The sequence below is a fragment of the Ursus arctos genome, unplaced genomic scaffold, assembly GCF_023065955.2.
Source record: "Ursus arctos isolate Adak ecotype North America unplaced genomic scaffold, UrsArc2.0 scaffold_17, whole genome shotgun sequence".
Classification (NCBI taxonomy): domain Eukaryota; kingdom Metazoa; phylum Chordata; class Mammalia; order Carnivora; family Ursidae; genus Ursus; species Ursus arctos.
The window spans coordinates 34,278,205-34,296,046 of NW_026622841.1; the positions used below are offsets into that span (position 1 = coordinate 34,278,205).

The 17,842-nt window shown below is 47.4% G+C and overlaps 1 protein-coding gene across 8 annotated transcripts in view; it reads right to left on the reverse strand.

Annotated features, from left to right (window-relative positions):
- Positions 1–5,812: 5,812 nt before the first annotated feature.
- The window catches only part of KIAA1328 (KIAA1328 ortholog), a 335,798-nt gene continuing 323,768 nt past the window's right edge, over positions 5,813–17,842 (reverse strand). For all 8 annotated transcript variants that reach the window (XM_026496213.4, XM_057313119.1, XM_026496212.4 and 5 more), the window contains one exon: positions 5,813–12,062. In XM_026496213.4, coding sequence (XP_026351998.4) covers positions 11,852–12,062 — 211 coding nt within the window. In that variant the 3' untranslated portion in view covers positions 5,813–11,851. The remainder of the gene's footprint in view (positions 12,063–17,842) is intronic.

Sequence of the window (17,842 nt, forward strand, 5' to 3'; positions counted from 1 at the left end):
ATCCTTTCAGGGAGCTCTGAACGTCCCCCTCTGGGCTTGCACCCTGTGTGGGGGGGTCTCACCAGGATTTGCCCAGACCAGGAGGGGGCTCGGAGACTAGTGTATCAGAGCGAAGAAAGCATAGGCTTTGACGTCTGACCGGATACAAAGCCCAGTGCTTTCAAATATCTTCTGTGTCACTTTGGAAAAGTTACCTAATCTCTCTGAGCCCCGGGGTCCTTTCTAAAATGGGGATACTAATACCGCCACTCCAAGAGTTGTGAGGAGTCCATGAGACACGGCCACGCACAGCTGCATCCCACCCCAAGATTTCTGAGCTGTGAATTCTTTTATGGTGTAGTACAGAGACTCAGAATGAATACTTCAGGCTTCGATCCCCTTCTTCCCTGTCCTTAGTCCCATCGCATGGACAATTCACGTCCCACCTGAAGCAAGCCTGAACTTGACCTCAGACCACCGTAAGCCACCTTCTCGCAGCCCAGTCAGCCCTGCGACACCCAGAGAATTCCTGGCATGTCGCGGTGTACACACCTCTGTCTCTTGCTGCTCACGCTCTTTCCCGGACCCCAGTTAGCTGCTGCTCCTGGGCGCCTTCCTCTCTTTGCCCTTTCTCCCAGGAGCGTTCCCGGCGCCACTGTGGCTGTTATTGTCTACAGCCCCTCCTCCTCTGGGGTCGCACGGCCTCGGGCTGCATATTCATTTGGTCTTTGTGTTTTAAAAATGTTACTTTTTTTTTTTTAAGGTAACATATTCAGATATTTCAAAATTCAAAAAGTATGAAGAAGTATACAGTGAAAAGTCTTCCCACCCCTTCCGGCCAATGTTCTCAGTCGTTCCTATTACCCTGTTTAAGTGGGTACATGCGGGGTACATGGGCGTAAAGAACTCAGTGGGGAGACCCGGGGCGCATAGCGAGGGCCCAGGCTCCAACAGCTGGCCTGCGGGATTCCCAGCAGATAAGCCCAGGCCCGGGGATGTTCAGGACCCTGCTGGTGGGGGAGAGGCATCAGGGCCCTTCCGCTCACACTCTTATTGTTGGGGCTCTTCTCCTGGAGGCATGGGTGTAGCCACCCCTTAGGGGTGCTTGCTCTGAGCCAGACCCCGTGTTGAGCTGCTTAATTATAATCTCACCTGATTCTCTGGGTGTCTTCATCCCTGTCTTACGAATGAGGAAGCGCGCTCAGAGAGCTGCAGCCCCGTGCCCGGATGACCCCGAGTCAGGGCCCAAGCCCCGGGCTGTCTGCAGAGCGGTAGGTGCTCTTAATCTCCGCATGCCACCTCCCCGGGCTGTGCACCCTCCACACAGCAGCTTCCTCCGGCGCCGTGTCCTGCCTCCTTGCTCCCCACTTCTCGCGGGTTTCTCAACAATCCAGTCTCACCTTTCGGAAACGGCATCATCTATGTCGACTCTGGTGCCAGGAAAGGACCTCTCCTGCTCGCCTTCGTCAGCTGGGCTGGCGCTGGGGTTCTCAGGCGTGAGTGACACGCACTGAGCATGCCGCTAAGGAGTCCAGAATTCTCCCTGCCTAGTAGCACTTGCTGCCACTGGGGACAGGGGGGGCATGGAGGGAAACAGAAAAACCCAAAGATCCAGTTAGCTTTTATTCTTCACAAGGAGAGGAAGTTCGGTGGAAGTAAATGGAATATTTACTACCAGTTTATGCAGCCACCCGAGATTCAAAACCGTCTGAGCTTGTGTCAGCTCTGTTTTCCCCAGTACACTGAATTCTGGACAAAACTCTAAGCAACGTCTCAAGATCAACGCAAACTGGTTCTCCGTCACTCAAAATTGAGGGGGGTTTAACCACTTCTGAGGGCCTCGTAGTCCACCAATTGAGGGAGGAGGACTCCTCTTGTCTGCAGAGTCTCCCCGTGAATCATCTTCGCCATTGCCCTCCCTCCTTACCTCCTCCTGGGGCCCAGCTCCGGGGCCTGTGGGCACTGGGGTGTCAGGAAATCGGTGGACCCACATGCTGCCAGCTTTGTCTCCCATCTACTCTTCCTCCTGGGGTCTGGAGGGGGGCTGCAGAGGCCAGGTGACTGAGGTTCGTTTTCATCCTGCGCGGGCAGGGCCTGGATTCCACTGGAACTAATGTGAGGGCCGCCGGGTGGGCCCCATATACCTGGCCGGCTACACGCCCGGACTGCTGAGGGCCTCAGGTCCCACCGTGAGGCCTTTTTCTTGGGTTGGACTTGGGCCTCCCTTAGTCCTACTCTTTAAATGAAAGTCATCTTGAATGGGGAGTGCCTCTGTTCCCCAAGTCCCAGCACTGGACTAAGGATTCGGGGAGACGTGATGATGACAGCACACACATGGCCGCCTTCCGACGCCAAGTGTGTTATGGGTATTCTCTCTACACCTGGAAGTTATCTGCAGGGTGATCTCACCTTACTCTACCGATGAACCATCAGAGGCTTGGGGAAGGTAAGTGACTAGCCCAGAATCACACAGCAAGAAAGTAACGGAGCCCAGATTCAAAATGAGCTCCTCTCCTCGCCTGCTATGAGGCTCCTTGGCCAGCAAAGACAGCTGCGGGACAGAGCGGTGCAGGGGTCGGGGGGGCCCTGCAGAGCGAAGGAGGGGAGCCCAGTCTGGGGGAGGCCCTGGGGCGGAGTGTTAGAAGGTGAGCAAGGGTTAAATAGACCCCAAGGGAGGGGGCCATGGAGGAGCAAGAACTCCCAAGATGTCCAGGCAGGCGGGGACTATGCTGGGGAAGACACAGGGCCTTGTTTAAAAGCCACCCACTTACTGCTGCCCCAGACACCGTCCTGCCTACCTCACCCATGCCATCCCAGTTACTCTCCCAACAATGCTGGAGCCCATTTTACAGATGAGCGTAAGCCATGTGTCAAAGTCTCACGGTACGGCAGAGCTGGGGTTTGAGCCCAGGCCCCTGCTGGCAGATTCTGTCGTTGTCATCACTCTATTACTTTGGAAGAGGTCACCTAGTCAAGGCACTGGCAAGACGACTCTTCACAAGGAAGCCTCTTCACTGATTATATTCCCGAGCCTCACACAAAGACACGCAACCTAACCACGGGACAGAAGGCTGTCCTGGAAAGGCTCAGACCTCTACTTCTGCCAGTTTTCCCCTCTGCAAAGTGAGCAGGCACCCTGGGTCTCAAGGATTTGGCCCAGCTCTCTGCTAAGGGCTGGGAAGGGCCGCAGAGAAGAGAGAGGGCAGAGGAGGGAGACCATGAATGCCCTCAGCCTAGCTCTTGAGAGAAGAGTCACCTGAATGAGAGAACGCAGCTGTGTGTTCCCTACCACTTGATTCCGCTCTCAACTCTGGGCCGAAGGTGAAGCAAGTCTTGACACTTGCTGTCTTGCCCTGAGTGCTGGGCAACCTTAGGAGGCCTCTGGGTTCAAGGTTCCCCTTTAATCGAGAACCCCTAAGAGTATTTTGTGCTGGCACACGGTAGGTGCTCCACAATGTTTGCTGAATGAATGAGAAGAGATGTGGCGGGGGGGGGGGGGTAAATCCTCCCATGGGCCCCTTCTGAAGCACCCCATGCCTGGCACCCTCTCAGCAAGGCCCCTTTGCCTCACTTTGCCCCAACTCTGCACAAGCCGGGTGGTTCCAGTCTTCTCATTACCTGGGGAGCTGATGGGATGATAGGCATTTGGGAAAAGGTCTCATGGGGGCCCTCAAAGATGGCTTACGGACACAGGTTCTCCTGTCATTCCAGATCTCTGACTATTCATGTTCTCTCTGCCCTAGGTTCAGGGTCCATTGCCCCAGGGGGCTCTAGCTGGGCACCTCTTTTCTGACCTCCCATCGACCGCAGAGTGGGGACCACTTCACGGGCCCTCTTCCCACACTGCTCTATGCCACTGTATGCATGTGGCTCTCTCCCTAGCGGAAGTCCCTGAGGAAAAGAAATGAGCTATCTCCTTTTCCAATCTCCTGCCTAGCACTGGGGTAGTCTAAGAGGGTAGTGAGAACCCAGCAGAAGACTAAGGATTTAAATGGCATGTGCCGAGTCATCCGAGGATGCCGGAACTTGTCGGTAAAAGTAGAAGAGAAACAATATTTGCATAGTTTCAAAGTCCCCCCTCCCACACTAATAAAGGAAAAGTTAATAATTGTACAATTGTACCTTAACCGGGTGATTAAAGTTAACATCCCCCGGAATGAAGGAAAGAGCTGTCAGGGGCCTCCTGCTATGATGGACTGAGGATTCAGCATCACTTTTTCCTGCTGAAAATGCATAACCTGAATGTAATCCTAGGAAAACATCAGACAAGCCCCAACTGGGGAACATTTTACAAAACGACTGGACTGTACTCAGAGAGAGACACGACAGCTAAATGCAACTTATGATCCTGGGCCCGAATTGTTTCTCTTTTGTTAAAAAGGATATTCAGGGAAAGGAAACCCGGAAGCTAAGAAGGAAGTCTGGCAGAACCTCAGGTGAGGTCCGCAGATAGGACGACAGCACCGTGTTCACGTTAGCCTCTTGCCTGCGCTCGCCGGACGGTGGTTATGTCAGAGCGGGCCCTGTTTGTAGGACGTCCGTGTTAAACTAGTAGGGGAAGGAGAGGATCCGTCTGCAATTTACTCTTGAATGCTTCACAAAAAAAATAATAATATATGTGTTTATATATGTGTGAGAAAGAGGGAACGATAAAGCAAATGAGTTAAAATGTTAACACTTGGGGAGTATGGGTGAAGGGTATACAGGAATTCTTTGTATTGTTTCCAAAACCTCTATGTAAGCCTGACTTCACAATAGCATGAGAAAAGGTGGCCAGCTGGAAATTCGCTGGGCCAGCCTGAAGAGAGCTGTCAGCCACTTGGACCGGGCAATCCAGGGACGGATTCCCCTCTCCACGGAGAGGGACCTGGGAGCCCTGCGTGGGGAGGCGACATGTAGCAGGGAAGCAGCAACGGTTGGAATCGATGCGGGTCTTTCCACTAGAGCCCGCTGCTCCTCTGAGTTTAGACACCAGGCCTAGCAGTCAAGGCTGCTCGCAGCTTACTGACTTTGGCGGTCTCTGTCTCCATGCCTTTAACACAGGGTTCCTCTGCCCAGAACGCTTCCCTCCCTGCCTCTGCCCAGCCAAAAGGTCCCATCTTTGGGGAAGATTCTCACTGAAGCCCCCCTCGCAGGAGCCCCTCTTCAGGCCTCTGTGACGACTGGCCCATGGGAGCTGGAAGCTGCAGCCCGCATAGCTCCTGTGTGCTGCTGGGGTCAGGAACAATGTCACTGGATTTTGCCTAGGGCAGAGCGGACAATCCAAAAAACGCATCAGAGTTTACAGAAGACCATGTGTCCTGAACTTTTCGAATCTGATGACAGCTACGAATCCTCCGGTCTGGGAACATCCAGGTGAGGAGTGAGGTGGGATGAGAGGGCAGCTCTCTACCCAGACTGATGGCTTTGGAAGACTGGGAGACTCTTCCTTTCTGAGACAGCCCACTCCCACACCCCCCCTCCCCGACAGTGGGGGACAGAAGTCCCTGGGCCCCTGGCCCATTTCTCTGCTTTTTTCCAGATCTCAGCCGGCAGATGTGGGGGCTGCACCCTCACAGGCCCTCCCTCCCCTGCTGCGGCTACACCTGCCACTCCTCCCATCAGGTGAGAAGCAAGTGGCGAGGCAGGGAGACATTCCGCTGGGGGTCACTGCTCCCAAGACCCTTCTGACACTTATTGCTATTCGATTTTTTCCCTCCAACACAGTAAATCTCCTATTATTCTCCAAGTTGATATAGTAAGTTGTGTCATTTTGAGAAGAAATACATAATGGTATATTAGAGGAATCATGGATCTCCTCATTCATGCTTAGAAAAAATTTATTACAATGTAAGAAAGTCTGAATAGCATGAATTTATTATAATGATTTAACACTTCTGCACTTGAGTTAAAAATGCCTCTCCATAAATAACTGTCCCTGGAAAACATAGCAAATTTACACAGTTTACCGTTTCCCAATGTTATATAAATCCAACAAGCTTAAATCACCTCCAGCCAGGAGGAGAGGGCTGAAAACCGGGGCTGTGGAGTTCATACGGTCTCAAGCGGCAGCGACAGGAAGCAGGACAGCTGGCCTTCCCTTCCTCCAGCTCCTCATCTCAGCACTGGGGAAGAGAAGGACAGAGAGCAGGGAACAGCACAGTTTCTAAGTGCAGCACAGGTGAAGGACCCTGGGCCTCGACATCCCGGTCAGGTGGTCAGGCCGTTGTGTGTGAGATGGTGCCAGTGAGGTGCCAGGCAAGGCCGCCCAGCTGTGGAGTGCAGAGGAAGGGGAGGGAGAGGCCGGTGCCCACACCCTGTCTGGGCCCTGGCCTTCCAGCGAAGCACCTCTTCTTCTCTCACAAACGCCAATAATATTCTTTACTCCTGGGTCTTCCAGTCCCTCCACATTCCTTGGAGCCCCCTCTGGCTCCACTGGACACCCTGCCCAGGCCTCCTTGTACGGACACTCTTGCCTCATCATTCTGGCTTCCCTCTGGCCTAGATCAGCATTCCCGGCACCAACTTGTAAGGTAGGAATGACCACACCCTTTTTACAAATAATTTTATCAATTATTCTATCTGAGGCTTAGAGAGTATAATTTATAAAGCTTAACTTTAAATACAGTTTAAATTTATAAAGTATAACCTGTCTAAATGTGTACAACTCACAAGCGGTAAGGCTGAGTTGATTCCAAGGTCAATATTTGTCATCTTTGGACACTTTCCATTCTAAAAGGGAGGCAAACAACCAGCACAGTTTGAGGTGGGACACAACAGAAGGCTCTTGGAGCATTCTTGGAGCCAGGAGGAGAGTCTATAAGGATGCCTGGGGGGAATCAGGAAAATATGGAAGTGGCGACAACTGAGCTTGGTCTGGAAAGATTCATCCACAAGAGAGAGAGGTGGAAAAGTCACACATAGGAAAGAGCAGTATGTCTCTGGGAGGTGGCCGACAGCTGTGTGTTGCAAAGGTGAACGGAGCAGAGTCCTGGTGTGTCACTCTAAGGGGTATGTTCCTTGCCCTGTAAGCATTGTGGAGTCCTTTGGATTTTTAAGCAAGAAAGTTATAAATCTTAGATTTGTTCTGGAAAGAAAATGTGAGTCAGTGTGGGAATGAGGAGGAAGCAATGGAAGTGTCCCCAAGCCCCTCAATACAGCCCTCACTTTCTCTTTTGTGAGAGAGGGGCAAGCAGCCTGGCATAGCAGAGAGTACTGGACTTCGGAGGCACAGATCTGTTTAATGGCTTTCTCCCTTCCCTCCTTTCCCTCCCTTTCACCCATGCACCTACCTATCCATCTACTAACTGATAAACAGTGAAGACAGCCTACAACGTGCCAGGAACCATGCTAAGTTCTCGGGAGTGAGTGACGGCTAAGACCAGCATCTTATTCTGGCCACCATGGGGACTAGCATCTAAAGGAGGGATCAGATAAACAGGCGTTTCTAGCACAGCAAGTGTGGTGATCAAGGATATGCAAAGGGCTAAGAAAGCTCACAAGAAGGTCAGGAGAACTTCCATAGTTCTCCTGGAAGTTCACAGTGGGTTGGAACACAGAAGTCAAGAGAAAGAAACCGTGGGGAAACGAAGGTGCTGGAGGTCTACAGTGGGCTAAACCACGAAGATCCTGGTGCGTTACGCTCAGAAGGCCAAGCTCTTTCTTAAGCACAATAGGAAACTGAGTACTGGAACTATCCAACACTTTTAAGCCAGGGTGCGACATGGCAACATGACCTTGGTATCTTCCTGGAGAACAGGAACAGGTAAACCTTGGGAGTGCTTATTTATCTGTGCTGAGCACCCGACATGCATTAGTTCACTGCACCCACAATAACCTCTTGAGGTAGGTTCTGTTATGACCCCCATTTAAAGATAAGAGTGAGGCAAAGAAGGGTATGGTCTCTTGTTCAAGGATGAATCCAGGCCGTCTGGCAGGAAGATCAGTGCAGAGACTGTTGTGCTGGAGAAACACCAGCACAGACGGAGTGAAGGGGGAGGGTTGAGAAATAGGAGGTGGGCTTGATACTACTTGGGAGTTTGACTGGATGGGGGGAGGGAATAATGACCCTCCCACCCCCAGAATCTGAGTTGGAATTCTATTCTTTACTAGCTGATGACCTTAGTTAGGTTTGTTATGCCTCATTTTCATTATTAGTGCACAAGATAACACCCTGAAGACTTAGGTGTGCATAGACGGATCCCCGTCCTCATTCCATAAAGGACTTGAGAAAACACTATGCAAATGATTTCTTCAAAGTATGACTCTCATAAGCATTGAATAAGATGGCGCACAGGGCTTGGAGTTGGTTGAGTGATGATCGTGTTCTCGCCGCCTCTGCCTCTGAGGGGCACCTGCAGTCTCCTTGGAAAGGTGGAGGTGCCAGGTTGACTGGGGGCACAAGGAGCAGGAGAGGGTCTCTGGCTGTTAATTGAATCTACCAGTATGATCTCAAAACTGGGCATTTCAGGCACAAAAGCCCTTGCCTAACATTTCTTAGTACGTGAAGCCAACTAGACAGGACCATTTTCCTGTCTCAAAGTGCTGATAGTTCTTCCTTGCTGAGCAGTTTGGGTGACAGGCACATGGAAGGGACTCAGAGGTGCACGTAGATCAAAACTTCCACTCCAGCAACCACACAACTTAGAGGAGGCTTGGTGTCCATGTGATGAAAGCAAGCTGGAGTCAACCAGGAAAACCTATCAGGATGTGGCAAAGCGTTTTCTTTCTTTTTGTTAACCCAAGCTCCTGCTGTTTTAACACATACTGAAGAGAATAACATTTTGATAACCTGGGGCGCTGTTCTTGCTTTTAAGCTCTGCCCCACTGATCTGATGAGGGGTGCTGAAGGGACAATTTGATATCAAAACCACATGGGGAAAATAGCCATGCAGATAATTTATTAACTTAAAATCTTATGTGTATATAAACAGTTGCCCATGTTAAAAACAATACTCTCCGAGGTGAGGATAAACCATGCACTGGGAGGGGTCTGCCATAGCCTCCATCCACCTCACTAATGACCGCAGACTTCATCTGGCTCCTCTCTGTTAGGCCTATCCGTTCCCAGAGTCTCTGGCCGTGGTGCTGGGAGCAGGGCCAAGTGAAAAGAACGGCTCTGAGGGAGGAGAGAGCCCCTCCCTTCCCCACGACATTTGGGGTTTTCTAGATAAGTCCTCACCATGGGGGGTCAGGTTTGGATGAACACAAGTGTGCCTATGGGAAGGATGACTGTCAGCAAAAGCTTTTCCTTGACTGACCTTAGTTTCCTAGATCAAGCACTTGGGGCCCCTGTAGGAGCTTCAACGGACATACTCTGTCCCGTCCCATTTTGCAAACATTGATTGGTTTTGCTCTCACAGAGTGGTGGGCAGCAGGGTGGGCAATGTTGCGGCATTATCTGCAGCACCCCTAATATGTGTCTAGTCTTGCTCTGAAGAAGCAGCTGGAGGCAAGCAGCCACTGTTGGGAGCACTTGACCAGGAAGAAAGGCAGACTCCTCTGCGTCAGACCCTCTCTCTGTAGGATATCTGCAATTAGGTCAAGCTTCCAGGCTCCACAACAGCCTCAAGGCTCTACAACAACCTTTTCATATATATATGTATCTTAAAGTCAGACAGATGAAGATGTTAACATACACTGTTCAATTCATAAGGAAGACACTGGATTAGACAGACACAAATTCACATCCCAGAGAAAGGCAACTGGTGGGGGGATGTAGCGTATGAAAATATGTTGATTGACGCTCTGCTGAAAATCCATCTCTGCTCTTCCAAATTGCTCACGCAGGGGGAGGTCAAGAAGCAATTAAACTCCAATCTCTGGCACCTGACCACCCCCGCCCCCTGCCAAAAGCCCTGAGTTTATGTCTCACTTATGATTCTTCCAAAGGCAAACAAGCTTCTTTAAGAAAGCATAATCTTTTTCTTGGTCCTTCTGGCACCCTCTTATTCTAGAGACCTATAGAGACCCTGGTGTCCAAATGGGGGAGTGTAGTTATGGCTGATCCAAGGGAATTGGAGGTACTTAAGGTGCTCTTGATACCCGGGGCAAGGAAAAGATAGTTCTGGAAACCTAAATTTAGTTGAGAAAATGGCTGAGGGCTCTCAGTTTGTTTCTCCCCATTTTGCCACACCAAAGGAAACTCAATTTTCCAAATGCTTTCTGAAATGGGACGAAATTGACTCAGTTCCTGTCACGGGGTGAACTTTAAAAGGATAGTTTAATCAGCAGTATTTTTTCAATTTTTCAATTGGATGCCTAAAACTAGTTAATCCTGACCTCAGATTAAGGACTGGTGTTGGTAGGTCCCATTCTTCTCTTCTCCAAAGAGCAAAAAGACCCACGTGAAGGAGGGCTGAGTAGAGGTGCTAGGGCCTCAGCCTGAAGAGACAATGAGATTTCCATCTATCCAGATAAGGAATCTGTTTAACGAGGCTTTTGTAGGCTGAGATAATCTAGTTTCAATAAAGAATTCAGGGAAGCCCTGCAGGCTCACTAAATGCAGTTCACCCTGGGCGGTCTGACCTTGGCTACCAATCCTGACAGACTCTTGATCCCACTTCAAGCCTGGGGTTGGGTGAAAGGGAGAGAGAAACAGAAAGCAACACCCTCCAGATCAAATAAAGTCATCAGGCAGACACATCTGGGGCACATCTCCCTCGCTTTCAAAGACTAGGAAGTTGCCAACTCACTGGCTCTACCAAGCTCCTCACGCTGCCCATCGGTATGGGAGCCCACGAGAGCCCCCTGTAAGCTGAAGGACCCGTCTCAAGAGCTCCGCCAACAGCAGAACAGAGAGAGAATGGGGTCTCAAGTGTACTTCGTCCATGGGCCTCCTCTGGGTCAAACGGACGCCCAGGGGGAAAGAAAGGGAGATTCTGCTGGAGGTGGCGGAGGTGAATCTGGCAAGTAGAGATGGTTCTTTGGGGTCATGGGACAGTGACCCTGACCAGAGTACATAAAAGGCCTGATCAACCTAGGGCCTTTGATCCGCATGAGGTAAGAGGGAGGACCAGGGAAAGCCTCTCAGCCTGTGGCAGCCGATGCTCCTCTCTCTAGTGGAATCTTCCCCAGACACAGCCATAGGCAGCTCGCAAATAGAGACACTTGGGTCAATAACAAGTACTGAGCTATTGGTCTTATTTATCCTGGGAAATGGGTGGACGGCAGGAAAAGCATGTCAGGCCTGTGCCTCCATTTTATTTCCCGAGGGTGTCACTCTGTTGCTGACTTAATGCTGGTTTCCAAGGGTTGGTTGGATCCCTTCCTCCAGCCCATTGTGCCCTTTGGTTAAAGGCTGATGACTACCGGAACTGACTCACAATTGGTCCTCGGTATTGCTTGTGACGGTAGGGGCACCAACTCCAACCTCGGAATTAAATGACTACACGTATGTGGAGGTAGGCAGTGAGGGAATAGAGGTAAAGGAGAGGTGGAAGGGTAAGGAGTCTGTCTTTCTGAAACTACTTATGTTACAAAGGGGCTACTTTTAAATCAGAGGGATCTTTCCGTGAAAAGGCCTTCCCTACAAAAGAAGCCAACCTTTTCCAACAAAGTACTGAGAAGGAAACACTCTGGAAATGAATATGCAAAGGCCTTTGCATGTTGAAAGTGTCCTATGTTAATTTTCTAATCTCTGCGTGGCATAGAAAAGATACTGCCCTCCACCCACATTGCCCCTTAATGTGTTACCTACTGATGGGTCTGATCAAAACCACTCTGGGTTTGTAGCATGATTACTACGTTCAACACGTAACAGGATGTTAGTGAGAGAGGTCCCTGTGAAAGGAGAGACACGGTTACTTTGCAATCAAATAATTTAAAATCCTACATCAGTATATAAAGAAGCCCACACAATTTGGATGGAAATTTTGTAGCGTGTGTTTCAACGTCAAATGAAAAAGATATCTTCCAGAATTTGATTCTCCTCCAGGTCTTCGGGGGTCCTGCCTGTCCCCATCTTGTTCCAGGTTGATTTTCGAGGGCTGAGTCGGCGAGTACTGTGATTCCAGGCCCCGGCTTCTCTGGAGGGATGGGGCTGAGGTTTGGGAGCAGACTTTGGACTCAGAGATTGAACCAAATCCAGCAGAGATGTCTCATACCTGCAACACACACAACCCAGACAGAAAATGATCAGACCAGTGGAACATTAGAACCCAAGAAGCCTACAGAGATGGGCTGCTGGGAGCAAGAATCAGATCACCGATCACATCACGTGCAAGAGGGCCTGTGAGGGGAGCTTTAGGGAGGGTAAGCAGCAGAAGGCCCCTGCTGCCTGCCTGTAAGCTCTTCTCTTCTGCTGATCACCAACATTGTTTTCTAAGCTGTGAAGAGAGACTGTGGAGTGGGCAAAGGAATGGTGACAACAGTAATGATGGCAGTAGTAGCATTTACTGTAGGCTTATTAATTGTCAGGCACTGTTCTTAATGCTTTACATGTATTCAACCTTCATTTAACCCTCTGAACAACCCTACGAAGTAGGTACTCTACTCTTCTGATCTCTAGTACATACACAAGGAAACCGAGGCTCAGGGAAGGAACTCATCCAACATGAAGCCAGTATATGGCACAGTCAGGATTTGGACTCAAGTAGTTTGTCTCCAGTGCTCTCATTCAGGACATTAAAGCTGTCTGGTTTAAATCTCTCCTCTACCATTTGCAGGCTGTGTGATCTTGGGAAAGTTCTTCAACCTTTCAGTTCAGATTCTCAGGCATAAGGGGCTAACAGAACTCCTGTTAGGATTAAATGAATCAGTTGGTATAAATTAACATAATAAGTACTCAGTAAATGTTAGTTCCTTCCTGCTGTCTCACTCCCATTCTCTCTAGAATCTTGGTAAAAGAAACTCTCCTCTGAATCTATGAAGAGCTCCCTCCAAAGAAAGACTGCCTTGGTGTCTGGCATTTTCATCAAAAAGGGTAGGCTTAGAGCAGCAGACAGACAGAGAAACTAATAGTGGTCAGTAACACCCTCATCCATGGCCCATTTGTATGTATTCCCACTATGGAAAGCCAAAGGCATAAATGTATCTGCCTCTATACTCATTCCTACTAGGAGCCAAGTCATTTCTACAGACATATCATGAAGCCTTGAGCAGGCGCACATGGCCCTAGACTTGGCTTAATGCTCTTCCGTTGCTGTCTTGAAACTCTTGATTTTTTTCTTTGACCTTGTGTCTTACAAATGAAATCTGATGGGATAAGAGAGCAGGTGTGTGAACAGAGGAGATACGCTGGGTATGCGTATGTGGGTTCAGGCCACAGGCACAGCGGGCAATGATGGGCAGTGTGTATGCCAAACAGTCGGCCTGCCTGCCTGGTGTGCACATTCCTGCCAAAAGCAGCCAGAGCTGCAGGGCTCTGAGGGTGTGGCTGGGGCTGGGACCTGGGCCCATTCTGGTGACGGTGATGATGGTGGCAGCAGGAGAAGCAGCAGTTGTGGGAGCACTTGCTGGCTTGCCTGTCTTTTCCCAGAACCCATCCCCCCACGGCAAAATATTAGCTCTCTGGTCTGAGCGCTGAAATGAGAACGGTAGCATTTAGGCAATACACATCAGTAAAATACTATAGAACAAAGCATACACGTGGACATTGCAATAAAGCATATACAAGAGATATAAGAATTCTTCAAAGGGTTTAGAATCAGGTGTTAAAACCTGCTGCACCAGGGCGCCTGGGTGGCTCAGTCAGTTAAGCATAAGACTCTTGATTTCGCCTTAGGTCATGATCTAAGGTCCTGAGATCGAGCCCCACATCAGGCTCTGCGCTGGGCACAGAGCCTGCTTAGGATTCTCTCTCTCCCTCTGCCTTCTGCCCCTTCTTCCCCCTCACACACATGCTCTCTTTAAAAAAAACAAAACAAAACAAAAACCCAAGAAACCCCAGAACTCCTTCCCGCCCCCTGCTAAGCCAACCGCGCCATTGCAAAGTAAATATCCACGGGTTTAGAAATTAAATGTAAAGATTGTTGCATCTGATGGAAAACAACACTATTTTCATATGCAGCTTCAAATGAACCAATTAATGAGGATGACAATTTTAAAATTAATTTTTTCTTTGTCATGAAAGATATGGCAATAGAAAGCATAGGTAGGAGTTTTGAACTATATACAAATCACTAAGTCACTTTTGGTTTCTTGTATGACCTCTAGAAGTTATGGGACATACCAGAGAAAAACAACACTGAACAAACTTATGATTAAAATTAGATTTTCTGACATATATAAAACTAATGTGTATAAAGAGTTGTACCTTTTTAGAAAAATTGTCCTGTATCATCAGCTCAAGAGATACTGGAATTTATATTTTGAAATCATTTATCAGAAATCTATCCTAGTGTTGCCACAACCTATAAAATATTCCCAACAGCTCCAGTGTCAGTTGCATCCACAGAAAGATTCTTCTTAAAATTAAAAATTACCAAAAATTATGTGTGATCTTTCATTTGCCAAGAGTGACTGATTTGCTTTTAATTGTATCATTTAAAATAAAGTTGCTAAATGTATCAATTTTGATGATCTAATAAATGAATTTAAAGAAAAGTGAGCCAGAAAAATCTTATGATCAGTCAGGTTATCACATTAATAAAGTATTATTTATTATATAAAATTATGACCTCAAAAATATAAATTTTTTTTTGCTATCTGTAGGTTTATGCTATTACTCATGTATCACCATTACTGGTCATGCTTTATAAATTTCTTCTTAAAGGAAAAAACTTTGTATTTTAGTAACTTTAACTGTACATCTTCATCTTACTTTTTTTCTTCATCCTACTTTTTGAACAAGGGGTCCCACATTTTCATTTTGCATTGGTCTCGTAAGTTATGCAGCTGGCCTGCCCTCAAGTTCCAGGCAAGATCAGACTAACATCTCAGGCATGGAAATGTCATATTTTCTATGGTATGAAAAACTGTAAATTGAAATTCTTTCGAGCAGAATTTTCTTTTTGCAGATTTTATTCTCACAGCATTAAGGCACTATTTCAATACAATTATCTCTGCCATTCAAAACAATGGTTACTGTGTTCAACCAAAACATCTTCATTTAAGGTGTAAGCCAGTGAGTTGAGTACTGTTTCCAAGAAAGTTTCTTTATCAGAAAGATGGACCTACTTCATGCTCAAGATATAGGCTTTGTTTGAACCTTCCTTAGAGACATGTGGCAATCTTGTAATATTCACCTCTTCATACAGACTGTCAAAACTTATTGAAAAGTTAGAAACAATGGAAAGGTGTATTCTTCTATATAATTTCATGCTTAAAACAGCTAGGGAGTAATACTCTGAATGAGGAAATAAACCAGCTGTTAAAAAAAATAGAGCCCAAATAATGGGGGATCTGAAAGTATGTCAGAAATCAATCTTTCAGAGATGCAAACTGAAATAGAGAGTAATGACAGGGATTTGTGCTTAAAGACTGCTTTAATAGGTACCAACTTATTTGATCATTTGAAAAAAAAGCTGTGTGCTTCAAATTCCTTCACAGTACTCTTATTCACACACAATATAGTAGAAAAAAATCTTTATAATATGGAAAGAGTGACCCACAAAACCGTAGAAAGTTAGATCGGATGCATTAGGATAAGTTAGGTTATGTGGCGGAACAAATTAACGTCAAGTTCCAATGGCTTCACATAACTCAAATACATGTCATGCTTATGCTATAGGCTCAAAGTAGGTCCAGGCAGAGTGGCTCCACTATCTTTTGGCTGCATCAGCTGGAACATGTAAGCCTCTCTACTGTTTCGGCCGGGCAGAGAAACTGAGGAATTGTACATAGGTTTCCACAGCCTGGAAGTGACACAACACTTCTCCTCCTATCTGATTGGCCAGAACTAGTCATGTAGCTCCAGAAGGGGAGGAGAACCGGATATTGGCGAACACTTAGTAATGCTTAGTCATGGAGGACTGGGTCTTAGGCATAATTTGAAACAATCCTCTTATTTTACTGAGGTTCAGAGAGCTGTACGTGAACGGATTAGGGTCACACAGCAAGTGAGTGGCAGAGCCAAGTGGTTTTTACTTCAGGCACCTTGACTTCCTAGACTTGAGTCTTTCCACCAAGATAAATCAGATGTGTAACTAAAGGAAGAGTAGAAGAAGAAAATGGTTGCTGTTTCCAATTGCATTTTATTTTATTTTTTTAGAGAGAGAGAGAGTGTACAGGCACAAGTGGGGGGGGGCAGACAGAGGGAGAGGGAGAGAAAGAATCTTAAGCAGGTCCAGCGCAGAGCCCGAGTTGGGCCTTGATCTCATGACCCTGAGATCATGACCTGAGCCAAAATCAAGAGTTGGATGCTTAACTGCCTGAGCCATCCAGGCACCCCTACATTTTATTTTAAAAGTATAGTATGATTAGTTGTAACTCAGCGTGAACACATCCACATTCGAAATCAACTGGGCTATCTTTTTGCCAATAATTTCATTTACCCTAAAGTACAAATGCTTATCTGCACGATTCTGCTGTTATCACAAAAATTCTCTTTCTCTAGAAGCCATATTCTATCATGGATTACACTGTGGCAGAAGAATCAGAAAGTCTGTGGTAGACAAGGACCTCACATTTCAGTGGCACCTCACAGCTAATTTTATTCAAGTCTTTTAACAGTACTTTTGCTATCAGGAAAGACTAAATAATTTCACAGATTAAAAAGCAAGAAAATAGCAAAGATTGTTTTAAAAACCAAAGCTTGAGATATCATCCAATTTTATATCAGAATTATATATGCAATAAAGCAAAATAAAAAATGAATTCCTATGGCATTTGATACTAAATACCAGGAAAGAGCAGTGTTCATCAAATTATGTTCTGTGAGCAGTGTGCCTTAGTTTGCTGAGGTGACATGTGACAGGAGGTTAGTTATAAAGTTGATTAACTTGGCCTGACCCTGATGGGAGTTTGGTGTTTAAACTATTTAAAGGGATAGGCAACTTATTCGATCTATAAAAATACCATCCCTGGAGAAACTCAGACTCTATTTGAGCCATAGGCATTGACTGTGTTGGTCTTTCTTGCGTCTGTACCTCACAGAGCCAGTGCTCCCGAGCTACCCGGGCACACAGGCTGACTTATAAGCTTCCTTACAGAGCAGTGGTAAGCAGAAGGCTGATTTGGTTTATTCTGCCAGTCCCATCCAGGAAACAATTTGGACTTGGCTGTACTGGCATGAATTCTGTCCTCCTAGAGATCTCGCTCCAGTTTTGGTTGCCTCTGACCTAGCAAGACATCGAGACAAAACCCAGGGAAGGACATGGCCTCTGGAGCTTTCCCCTCACATTCCCTTTTATCATCTTTTGTGATTTCAGATCTCTCCTGATTATCCTCCTCTTCTCTCACCTTTTAAATGATGGCATGTCCCAGGGCTCAATCCTCAGCTCTCATAGCTTAAGTGATTACAATCGTTCACATGACTTTTAATACTATCAATATGTCCTAAATGTAGAGCTCCAAGATGGAGCTTGCTCTCAAGTTCCAGACTCACATCCCAACTGCTGCCTGATTTCTCCTCTTGGATGTGTAATAGGCATTCTAACTATCCTAAACAGAACTCATTTCCCCCCCCCTTTAAATCCTGCTCCTCTCCATCGAGCCAGCTACCTCTGGGCCTGAACACGTGCTGTGTCCTCTGCTTAGGATGCTCTGCTGTCAGACCTAGCTTGCTTCCTCTAGTCATTAATGTCACCTCCTCAAAGAGGCCTTCCCTAAATGCTCTATCTGAAATAGTCATTATACCACATTCATTTTATCTCATTAAGTGTTTTTTTTAAAAAAATATTTTATTTATTTATTTGACAGAGAGAGACAGTGAGAGAGGGAACACAAGCAAGGGGATGTGCGAGGGAGAAGCAGGCTTCCCGCCGAGCAGGGAGCCCAATGTGGG